This window comes from Lithobates pipiens, unplaced genomic scaffold, assembly GCF_037356315.1.
Source record: "Lithobates pipiens isolate NorthernLeopardFrog02 unplaced genomic scaffold, aLitPip1_a1.2 Scaffold_13, whole genome shotgun sequence".
Lineage (NCBI taxonomy): Eukaryota > Metazoa > Chordata > Amphibia > Anura > Ranidae > Lithobates > Lithobates pipiens.
In genome coordinates this window covers 227,251,295-227,264,036 of record NW_027507718.1, presented here as the reverse complement: position 1 = coordinate 227,264,036, position 12,742 = coordinate 227,251,295, and the positions used below count along the sequence as shown (strand labels likewise).

Sequence of the window (12,742 nt, the reverse complement as noted above, 5' to 3'; positions counted from 1 at the left end):
CCTGAGACTATCACAGAGCAGGTGCATTTATACAGAGACTTGATTACACACAGGTGGATTCTATTTATCACCATCAGTCATTTAGGACAACATTGGATCATTCAGAGATCCTCGCTGAACTGGAGTGAGTTTGCTGCACTGAAAGTAAAGGGGCCGAATAATTTTGCATGCACCACTTTTCAGTTTTTTATTTGCTAAAAAAGTTTAAATTATCCAATAGATTTTGTTCCACTTCACAATTGTGTCACACTTGTTGGTGATTCTTCACAAAAAAATAAAATTGTATATCTTTATGTTTTGAAGCCTGAAATGTTGCAAAAGGTTGAAAAGTTCAAGGGGGCCGAATACTTTCACAAGGCACTGTAATTACTAATGGCTAATAAGATCAGAATATGGTCATGGAATATTAGAGGGATTAAGAACCCTATTAAAAAAACGTGCTATTTTCAATAAACTGGTCCAGCATGACCCCTTGATTGTTTGCTTGCAGGAAACACACTTAACTAAAGATACTGTTAGCTTATTACAGAATAAAAAGTACACCACTCAATACCATTCAGTATATTCAGCTTACGCAAGAGGAATAAGTATATTAATTTCCTCAAAGGTTCAGTTTTCCTGCAGGCAAGCAAGGATAGATCCACAGGGTAGGTTTGTCTTGCTGGTATGTACATTATTTTCTATGCCATGTATTTGAGGGTCTATTTATATCCCTCCTCCATATAACAGCGAAGTAATGCAACAGATAGGGTTGATATTAGCTGATAATCCAGTGACCCCCATGTTTATTATGGGGGACTTCAGTAATGTATGCAATCCCAGCATGGATAGATATCCAGCAGGCCCTAATGTGAATACTGCATTCTACAATTATATTCAGGAGCTTGGACTGTATGACATATGGCGGCATAGGAAACCTTCTTCTAAAGAATATTCTTGTTGCTCTGGTACTTATCAGACCCTATCAAGGTTATATATGTTCTTGGGAACAGACTCGGCTATTGTTTGGGTTTCTGATGTTTATTACGTAACGAGGGATTTATCAGATCATTCACAGTTAGTAGTAACACTAGATAAAGCTTAAAATTAGGTCTAACTGGAGAGTTCCTACTTTCTGGTTTAAAGTTCCTCATCAGGGGGATGCAATGAGTTTGGCCTTAGTTGAATTTTTTCAAATTGATAATAACTCAACATCACCTCAGGTAGTATGGGACACCATGAAGGCATTTTTGAGAGGATTACTGGTTAACCTCCTCGCGCCCGCCCTATAGCCGAATTACGGCCGTAGAGCAGGCGCGTTCGTTTGGGCGGTCGTCCCTGGACGGCCTGATGTTTACTTCCGCAATGCGCGCCGCCGCGGGCGCGCATCGCGGAAGTTCTGTGTTCGCCGTGTCCCCCGGGGACAGGCAAACACAGATCGCTGTAAACGGCCAATCACAGCGGCCGTTTACAGCGTGATCGGCGTGTCCAATGGGAGATGATCTCATATGTAAACATATGAGATCATCTCGCAGCGCCGCTCTCCTTCCTCGCACAGACAGTGCGAGAGGGGAGAGATGAACGGCTGCAGCGGCAGCCGTTCTGATTCCGGAAAAAAAAAAAAAAAAAAAAAATGAAATAAAAAGTGCCATCCGCCCCCAGCAGTGCCATCCGCCCCCAGCAGTGCTATCTGCCCCAGTGCCATCCACCCCAGTGCTACCTGCCCCCAGTGCCATCCACCCCAGTGCTACCTGCCCCCAGTGCCATCCACCCCAGTGCTACCTGCCCCTAGTGCCATCCACCCCAGTGCTACCTGCCCCCAGTGCCATCCACCCCAGTGCTACCTGCCCCCAGTGCCATCCACCCCAGTGCTACCTGCCCCCAGTGCCATCCACCCCAGTGCTACCTGCCCCCAGTGCCATCCACCCCAGTGCCACCTGCCGTCAGTGCCACCTGCCCCCAGTGCCACCTGCCCCCAGTGCCACCTGCCGTCAGTGCCACCTGCCGTCAGTGCCACCTGCCGTCAGTGCCACGTGTCATCAGTGCCACATAGTGCCATCTGTCATCAGTGCCACGTATCAGTGCCATTTGTCATCAGTGCCACCTGTCAGTGTCACGTGCCATCTGTTGTCAGTGTCACGTGTCATCAATGCCACTTATCAGTGCCATCTGTCATCAGTGTCACGCGTCATCGGTGGCATGTATTAGTGCCATCTGTCATCGGTGGCACATATTAGTGCCACGTATTAGTGCCATCTGTCATCGGTGCCACGTTTCAGTGCCACGTGTCATCAGTGCCACGTATTAGTGCCACGTGTCATCAGTGCCACGTATAAGTGCCACGCGTCATCAGTGCCACATATTAGTGCCATCTGTCATCAGTGCCACATATTAGTGCCATCTGTCATCAGTGCCACCTGTCATCATTGCCACGTATCAGTGCCATCTGTCATCAGTGTCACGTGTCATTGTCCTGGTGCTTCAAAAGTGTAATAAATAGTCAACAAGTTAGATGTGTAACTTATGTTCCTAGAACACATGATGGCGCTACCTGCATGTTGGGCCTCTCTATGTGGCCAGGCTGTGAAAAAGTCCCACACATGTGGTATTGTAATACTCAGGAGGAGTAGCAGAATTTTTTGTGGGGTGTCATTTGTGGTATACACATGCCACGTGAGAGAAATAACCTATTACAATGACAATTTTGTGGAGAAAAAAAAAAAAAATGAAAAATCTTAATTTTGCAAAGAATTGTGGGAAAAAAATGACAACATCAAAAAGCTCACTATACCTCTTACTAAATACCTTGGAATGTCTACTTTCCAAAAAGGGGTCATTTGGGGGGTATTTGTACTTTCCTGACTTGTTCGGGTCACAAGAAGCGAGATAGGTCACCAGTACATCAGATGTGATCAATTTTGTGCGATTCGCACCACAGCTTGTAGACTCTCTAACTTTCACAAAGACCAAATAATATCCACTAATTTGGGTTATTTTTACCAAAGACATGTAGCAGTATAAATTGTGACCAAAATTTATGAAGAAAAATTAATAATTTGCATAATTCTGTCACAGAAACAAAGAAATATGCGTTTTTTTTCAAAATTTTCGGTCTTTTTTCATTTATAGCGCAAAAAATAAAAACCCCAGAGGTGATCAAATACCACCAAAAGAAAGCTCTATTTGTGGGAAAAAAAGGACAAAAAATTCATTTGGGTACAGTGTTGCATGACTGAGTAATTGTCATTCAAAGTGTGAGAGCACCGAAAGCTGAAAATTGGTCTGGGCAGGAAGGTGTTTAAGTGCCCTGTAAGCAAGTGGTTAAGGCCATAAGCGTCTACAAAAAAGCATGTAGAGAATGGGAATCGCTGTTAGCAGTAGAGGTGCAGCAGAAAGAAGTTCAGTATATTCAGAGTCCTACTACCTCTAATCATTGGGGTGTGGAAGGATGCACAATTATTATATAAACGGACTTCTATGAAAAAGGCTGCGCGGTCTGACTTTTTGTCTAGATGTCGCAGTTTTGAAGGAGGAGGAAAATCAGGTACAATGCTATCAGTAATAGCCAAATCCCAAGAAGATAGTAAAATTATTTCTGCTATTCGTACAGTGGAGGGAGATATTACTTATGACCAGAAGGAAATAATGCGATCCTTTGTTAATTTTTATAGTAATTTATATCAAAATAAAGTTAATTGTTCCGAGACAAGACTTAGAGAATTTTTAGAACATTTAAAATTCCCCTCTCTTTCTGAAAACGATAAACAAGAACTGGGAGCTTCTCTGACATTGGAGGAGTTGATTAAGGCAGTGGAAGAAAGTCCAAATGATAAACCCCTGGGTATTGACGGGTTACCTTCAGAAGTATATAAACAATATGGTGAGGTTTTGCTTACAGAATTATTGAAGGTCCTTAACCAGGCTTTGGAATCATTCAGGCTTCCTGAATCTATGAGGGATGCTTGTATTATTGTATTACCAAAGCCGGGAAAGGACCCTTTGGCTTCCGGAATCTTACCGACCGATATCATTGTTGAACTCAGACGCTAAGATTCTAGCCAGGGTCCTGGCTAAAAGACTAAGTAAACATATACAGGGATTGATTCATCGTGACCAATGTGGCTTTATCCCCACAAGGTCTACAGCTATTAATATAAGGAGGCTTTATTTGAATATGCAAATACCAACTGATAATATTGGGACAAGAGCAATTTTGTCACTCAACGCTGCGAAAGCTTTTGACCGCGTCAAGTGGACATATCTGTGGGAGGTGTTGGGTTTGTTTGGCCTGGGGGACAAGTTTATAAGGTGGATCAGGATGCTGTATGCCACTCCAAGGGCATGTATGCAAATAAATGGCACGGTTTCAGAATTTTTCCCACTATACAGAGGAACAAGACAGGGGTGTCCCCTGTCTCCTTTACTATTCGCATTGGCCCTTGAACCACTGGCCGAGGCCGCCCGTCAGGCGGAATCTATTTGTGGATTTATTAGAGGAACGAGGATTGAAAAAAATCTCCTTGTATGCTGATGATTACTGTTTCTTGGGGATACAGAAGGTTCTTTTAAGCGCCTTAATGTCACTAATAAAAAAAAATTGGATCGTTTTCTGGATACATTATTAATTGGGATAAATCCGTACTACTTCCCTTAGACAATCCTAGTCTGCCCAGGTTAAGAGAGGCCCCCCAAGTTAAAATAGTGTCATCATTTAAATACTTGGGAATAATGATAAACTCTAGAATAGAAAACTCTTTAATGGATAACTTGTCACCTATTCTTAACAAATTCCAACTTAAGAGCATGGCGTGGACCAAATTGCCATTATCGGTGGTAGGCCGTGCAAATCTCATAAAAATGATCTGGACCCCTCAATTGTTATATATACTCCATAATTCACTGATATGGATAACTTTAAAATGGTTCAAAAAAACAGAATCAATATTTTGTAGACTATTATGGAAAGGAAAAACCCAGAGAATTAAGTTTTCGATTCTTCAGAGGGCAAGGGTGGATTAGCGTTACCACAGCCAAGACTCTACTTCATAGCCTCCCAGCTTCAGCATTTTGCAGGCTGGGGAGAAAGGAATTGGGAAGACCCCATACAGGTTTTATTGTTAAATAGTTTGATATAATCTTGTGGCTCAGTTGGAATCCGGAGCCCTGGGTAACACCTGTAGGGGTCTAACAATGACACTTATGAATAGAGTCTGGAAGGAAACGAGGAGTATAACGAAATTTCAAGGAGTTTCGAAATACTCCCCGCTTTGGGGGAATAAGCAATACAAAGAATTATATAAATTGGAGGGTTTTGAAAGCTGGCACTCTAAGGGGCTCCAATATATAGAACAGATGTTTACACATAATTTTTGTGCTCCTTTCAGGACCTGCAAGAATCCTTTCAACTGCCTTCTAGTCACTTCTATAAATATTTACAATTACGGCATGCGATTCAAACTCAGTTTAGAAGGGAAAAGATGGTGATAAAACCTACCCCCACTTATAACATCATTAGCAAGGGGGGAGGAAAAAAAGGGCTTGCTCTCGTCTTTATATGATCAACTGATGAGACTATATCAGGATAACGTTGTCAGCCTGGGTAGAACAGGCTGGGAGAGACATAGGGGACATCTCAGATGAAAACTGGCAAATTATCTTGAGAAGGGTACCCCTAGTATCATTATCACCGGCTCAATGCCTGACGCAACTATTTATAATATATCGGGTATACAGAACACCAGTTAAATTATTTAAGTGGGGCAGACGCGATTCTCTGGAGTGTCCTAGATGCCAAGTCTCCAGCTGATTTAATACACATGAGAGGTGGTTAATACAATCAATGCTACATGTAATACACATATTGACAAGACCCCTATGACATGTCTACTGGGATATTTTGACGAGGAAGGCTTTTTTTCCCCAGGGAGGTGATATTAGTTACTAGACTATTGTTTGTTGCACGTAAGCTGAGGACTGGTGTCTTCAGGTAAATGAAAACATCTTGAAAGAACAACAAATTGATTGCAATAGGGGGAATCCAATAACTGGATTAAAATATGGAAACGATGGATATCGGATCCACGGTTAGCTCCCCTCTCACTAGTATTGGAGGGAGTCTGTATTGAGTGGTTAGTACTGTTTTTTTTTTTCTGTTGAGTGGGACAGTAAACGCGGTATTCAAAGGAAAACGGGGTAGAGAGTTATACCAGAGGACAGGAAATTTTTTTTTTTTTTTTAAATTGTAACGATAAAAGATGTGGGTAGAAACAATCTTTTCCTTTGTCAGCTTGTGGTATATAACTCACTATGGAAACTACGCTATGGATTTGTCGCCCGGTGAGTGCGTGTTTTATTTTATTTTTATTTATTTTTTGTGTGTGTATGTCTGTGTGTATATGTTTGTAAATACTTGTGTCTAAAGGATGGTTGGGAAGTATATATGATAGTGGCAAGTAAGAAAAATAGAAAAATATAAAAAGATGTTTTGCACGGATCAATCAAAATAAATGGGAAAATGAGGATAGGATGTACTAGCGGTATAAGGAAACAAAATTGTAAAATTATATACTGATGCTGTAACTTGGTCTGTTATAACTTGTTCTGCTACATTGAAATATGTCAAAGAAATAAAGTAAAAAAATAAAAATAAAAAAAAAGTACAGAACACACAACTGTGTGTGATGAGAAGGGGGGTGGGAGGGTTAAAATGTGATTTAAAGGGGGATCAATGATGTGAGGACAGAACATACTACTGTACTACTGGGGGGGGGGGGGGGGGGGGTTGTAATGTATATATATGTGTGTGTGTGTGTGTGTGTGTGTGTGGGGGGCAGTGCTATGGGGCAGATGTTTGATGTGAAGAGGGCAGAGTACACTACTGCTGTGGGGGAGGGGAATGTAAAGGAGGGCAGTGTTTTGGGAGGGTTTGAAGGGGTGCAGCTTTGCTGGGGGATGATGTGAAAGGGCCACGGGACAGTAATGTGGTGTGGGGATGATGACTTGAAGGGGGATTGAGGACTGCTGTGAATAAAGTGTGTGTGTGTGTGTGTGTGTGTGTGTATATGTGATGTGAAGGGGTTTCAGTTCAGTATTGTAAAGGGGGGGTGGGGGTAATGTGAAGGTGGGGCTATGATATGTGGGGGCTGAGAACACTGATGTAAGGGATTGTGATATAGGAGGAGAGGGCTGAAAAAAAAATGCAGTTCCGATCCGGGTGAAAGAAAATTTTACTAGTTGGACCTCTGTGAACTATAATTCAATACCCCTGATATAGAGTATTTGGAAACGCCAAAGACTTTCTAAATCCATTGAGGTTTAAATACATGGAGATATTATGCCAAGACTATTATAATCCATCAGTATTGGCCATATTTCACCCCCTCCTGTGGTGTCAAGTTACATCTGCTTTGTTTACACTTAAATACAAAGCCAATTCACTTGAAATACAACAGGAAGTTGGCAGCCTCCAAAAGTTAAATCCTTTTGGCCCCTTTCAGACTGGGGCGGTGGGTGCGCCGGTGGTAAAATGGTGCTTTACTGCCAATTTTGTGGCGCTATTCGCCCACTAGCGCCAAAGATGCTGCTAGCAGGACTTTTTAGTGTCCTGCCATGCACAGCTCCAGTGTGAAAGCCTCGGGGGGTTTCACACTGAAGACACAGCAGTGGCTCTTTCAGGGTGCTTTGTAGGCGCTATTTTTAGCGCTAAAGAGCCCCAGTGTGAAAGGGGTTTTTAGGATGTTGTAACTGTCCCATTGGAATATTTTTGTTTCCTTCTATTCTAGTGATCACTCGGGATTTTCTGTCGCTTCTTGTTTCAACAGACCACAGACCTTGTGCTTTCTATGTGTACCCAAACTATGGATAGATTATGCCTTTATAAAGCGCTCTCATGAGATGACTAATTGCAAATGCCTAAAGTGCTGAGCTTGTAAAAACTGTATATTCCCATAGTGGTTGCAGTGCAAAATGTAATATACTTTATCCTCCAAAAACTTTTGATACCTTGCCAGTTTCTTGCATTATGATTTCTCAGCTTTGTTGCTGAGGCTTGGGGCACTGTAGTAGAAATTAGCAAGTTGCTGAGTTTTTTTTTTTTTTTTTTTTCTGTTTCGCTCACTATTATGTTTGTTAACATTTTTCCTAAAATTTCTCTTTGCTACTTTGGATGTGCCCTACACTTTTTTAACTAGTGTTTTTTTGTTTTTCCCTCAGCACCTAGCGATGAAGGAGACAAGCCACCTACATCCAGTACATAGCACCTGCTTACCTTGTCACCATATGATGGTTGTCCTCACCTGGCAGGGTGACAATCCACAGCTTCCTCTTTCTTTAATGCCTCATGGAGTATTTTAAGACCAGCTCCTAATTTAAGGCTGGACTGAGGACACAGACTTTTCATCCACCCCAGGAACTGTACTATCTTTTTGTTCACTTTAAGTAAGCCAGATAATACATTCAGTCCCTAATTATTTTTTTTAATAGTTTTGAAGGGGATCAGGGTGGTATCCAAACTAAACATCGTGTAGAATGCTTGCCTGGATGCTGACAATGAATCAACTCATCATATTGATGAGCTGAAAGAAATCCTCTTCTCTCCTTTCTTGTTAACAGCTGTGCAATCTGAATTGCCTTTTCCGAAATTTAACTTTCTTTTATACGTGCAAATTTTAGTTTTTCTTCTTTTTTTTTTTTTTTCTTTTTTTTTCCTGGTTTGGTTTTGTTTTTCCTCTCCTCCCTTACAACTTACTCAGTGTACAAATTGCTTTCTCCAGTAGTTGATTTTTACATTTGGATTCCAGTCTTTGCAGGAACAAATTGGTTACTGAACAGGTAGAGGGACTCCTTGCTTGGATCTAATCACCTCTGCATACCCTCAAGCAGCTGCCTTTGGACTGGAATACTTTCAACAAAGCCGGACTTTTACAATGCTCTTAAACTAAGAGCTTCTTCCTATTAAAGACTTAATAGTCAAATTGAATATTCCCACATCTTGTTTTCATTTCCCCCCTTCCTTTGGTAATTTTTTCTGTTGTGTTTATTTTATTTTTTAGTTTAACATTAATATGCTTTTTTGTGTGCGAAAAAGTGAAATGTTATTTTTTTGTATCCATATTTAAGGGAAAGAGTTAAGGAATACTGTATCCTAAACTTTGTTTTCTTTGAGTTTTATTTTTTCGTCTGGTGCTTATGATTTCTGCTAAATAGTAAGAAAGCTCACTAAGTGACAAGAGGGCTGTGCCTAGCTACTCATGCTGCTTTAAACAGATCTAAAACGTGTTATATACGTCTAATGTACATCTTCAATGTTTATTCATTATTCTGCTATTTCAGAAGTTGCATCACAGCCTTTTGATACGCGTTTTGTGAAGTTGCAGAACCGCCTCAGGAAAAAGTTATAGTAGCCAGTATATCTTGGATCTATTAAGTCTTGCCTCTTATCTATTTTATAGTCCAGTACTACTTGGTTTTGTGACCATTTGAAAACCCCAAAAACTTTTTTTTTTCTCCTCATTAGTAGAAATTCTGTTTTTGCCCTCACCCTCCAGTTATGTTATAATCAAGTAATTTAAAGCCCAGAGTTTTTTTTATTTTTTTTTTATAACTTCTAAAATATATATATATATATATATATATATATATATATATATATATATATATATATATATATATATATATATATATATAAAAAAAATCACACAAATAAGCTGTAACAGGGAAGTGAAGATAAGACAGATAATGAAGTCTGTTAGATATGTAGTTCTATTGAAATCATACTATTGCTGTGACTTCAAGCTTTAAAGTGTAGGAAACCGAACCATGGACCAACTTTAGAAATACATTACATGCTTGCAGTTACCTGAGCCAAGTTATGCTTGCGTAACCATAACTTTGGAAAAGGTACAGTACAAAACACAGGCTAGATATTTCTAGACATTGGGTTATAGTCTGCTACCTTCAGGTGATTAAACACTGGCAAAGCTTTTGGGCAGGCCCTTTAACAAATGTGGGACTTAATATACTCCACACTTATTAGTATCTCCTGCTCTGCTGATTCAAGTTTACATTTAAAACGATTACAAAACTGGAAAATGTGTTTTAATTTATTCACTTGCTGACTTTCCATTCAATGTCTGACGTTCAGAGCTTAGTATCAAGTGGATGATGAAGTGTTACACCACAGGTAGCACTATTCTTACCAACTTTCTTTCAAAAGCTTTATTGGGTGCTTAGGTGCTACTTCCTGCAGTTTTGGCAATAAGGCCTTCACCATAGGATGGTTAATACCTGAGTTACTGTGTATCATTCCCTGAACATGCTTGCCCAATTTACACACCCCAATCCATGAGCAACCCACAAGAATTTCTAGCTGACGGCCTTAATTCATCACTGTCCAGAGCCCAAAAGCAAAAGACATCGTCTGCACTGCTACCTTCTCTACCTGTGTTGAAAGTGGACCTACCTCCCTTGAACGAAGTAGACATAAAAAACTTTAAAGAAGACCCAGGAGTGTATTAGAGGAGGCCGTGGAAGATCCCCAGCCTCATCTACCTGATGCGATGCTTTCAACCGTAGATATGTTTGTTTCCGCTGTCTGCAAAAGCCGTGGTATAGTAGTCGCACTTGATTTTCTTGCCAGGCTCCTGGGTACTAAAGGATTTGCAAAGTCTATATTCATTCATTGTGTATTCATGAACAAATAGAATGTGCAATTTGTGACTTTTGGGGGGGGGGGTTTCTAAAAAGTATTTCTCCCTTCAGAATCGTTGCTGAGCTCTGTCCAGTGAAAAAAAAAAAAAAAATCCGTACTCAATAAGTATCTTCCTGTGCCTCTAGATGTTCCTTCATTTTAAGGATTCTGCAGACAGAAAATGTGAGGCACTTTTAAAGGCCCTCTTCATGTTTGTGGGTCCACCCCTGCAATTGGCTTCTGCTGCAATTTTTGTTTGTCAAACCGCAGCTAATTGGAGTAGGGCCATTGGCAATTGACAGGATCCTGCTTTTGAGAACAGCTGAACCTTACATACACTGCCTTTCACCTTACCCCTCTGTGTTAATGTCCTTGACATGACACATGTTTCCAGAATGGCTATAATTTTTTATCCATATGTGCAGAATTGTAAGGCTAAGGCCGCGTACACACGCGGGGACTGTTCGCTCAACTTTGTCCGTCAAACAGTTTCAGCGGACAGTCCGCTCAAAATTAGCATGGACGGACTTGGCCACACACGACGAACGAACAGTCCGCTGAAACCGTGCGCGATGACGTGAACGGCACGTACGACGGGACTAGAAAACGACGTCCTATACACTGCAATGCAAACTTCGGCGTGTAAATCCTTTCTGAGCATGCGCGGAACTTAGTTTGACGAACAAGCCTACACACGAGGGGACTGTTCGCTGAAACAAAGTTTCAGCGGACAGTTTTTCGGAATTTCCGAAAAACTTTGTTCAGCAGACTGTCCGCTGAAACTGTCTGCTGAAAGCCCACACACGAGCGGACTGTCCGCCGAAACACTGTTCAGCGGACAAAGTTGAGCGAACAGTCCCCGTGTGTGTACGCGGCCTAAAAGTCTGGTTAGCTACAGCTGCCTATAAAGGACGCATCACTTGTATGCCCTTTTTGTGAGGCACTTTACAAATTCGTAAAATGTCCCAAAACATCCCAGTGTTTTCATCTTCAATGCCAAAATTTAGCCCTTCCCCTTGACATGTGACTTTTGGAACACAAAGCCAGCTAAGTCTGTCACAAAGCCCTCTCCACAGTGCTAGAGTAATCTCTCTCCAAAAAATGGTGGAATTTGTTATACTGTTAACATTCTTCTGGCTCCCAGACCTATGGTTTCAAAGTGATACAAAATAGAGTTCCAACTTTCCCTGTCGTTGTTTTAGTCTCTCAAACCAACCAAAATCTGCCCAATGACAGTGGAATTTACAAACTGCCCTGAACCTTCTCAGGGCGTAATTTTGTTCCCACTGGCGGACACATTTAAAGTATTCTACGCAAAACAGGGTTATTCAACCTATCTTGGACCTAAATTCCCAAAACATGTACCTTCAAGTTCACAAGTTTCAAATGGAATCCACAAGGTCCGTTATTATCTCTCTGAAATAAGGGTAATATGTGGGATTAGTAGATGCTCAAGATTCCTACCTCCCATATTCCTATATATCCACCTCATCTGCGCTTCACATTAGGAAACAAACACTTTGGTTTGTTACACTACCGTTTTGGGCTATGGTTTGCACCCAGAGCATTCACAAGGATGTTTAAAACCTTACTAGAGCTTTTAAGAAATCGGGGCATCCAGATTACCTAGATGACCTTCCCCAGAACGATTCACCCCCCTTCCAACTGTCTGCAAATGTCCAGAAGACTAGCCATCTTCTTCAGGCCTTGGTTTGGGTAATCCAGTTTTTTAAAGTCTGCACTCTAGCTTTCCCCTTGTCTGAAATCCTTAGGCCCCATACTAGACTGGAAGCTTTCTTCCCACCAAACCCAGCTTCTCTCTAAGGTCTCATGCGCAGACCTTTAAAATAAAAAAATAAAACTTCTCTTTGTGAAATTCACCATGAGAATCCTAGGCCATGTGGTTGCCTTGTTCGAAGCTGATCTCCAAGTTCAACAACAAATTACCCCTGTTTATGGCCAGGACCCAATAATCCTGTAAGAACCTGCCATCTAATGCTCTGATAATCACATTGATACAGTTCAGGCAAATATATGCCTTTCCCCCAGTGTAGGTTCTTCCTCGACTGCTCTGTA

The 12,742-nt window shown here is 41.2% G+C and overlaps 1 protein-coding gene across 2 annotated transcripts in view; it reads left to right on the top strand.

The window, feature by feature from the left end:
* The window catches only part of RANBP3 (RAN binding protein 3), a 92,046-nt gene extending 83,090 nt beyond the window's left edge, over positions 1 to 8,956 (top strand). For both annotated transcript variants that reach the window (XM_077476294.1, XM_077476293.1), the window contains one exon: positions 8,191 to 8,956. In XM_077476294.1, coding sequence (XP_077332420.1) covers positions 8,191 to 8,234 — 44 coding nt within the window. In that variant the 3' untranslated portion in view covers positions 8,235 to 8,956. The remainder of the gene's footprint in view (positions 1 to 8,190) is intronic.
* Positions 8,957 to 12,742: the final 3,786 nt, after the last annotated feature.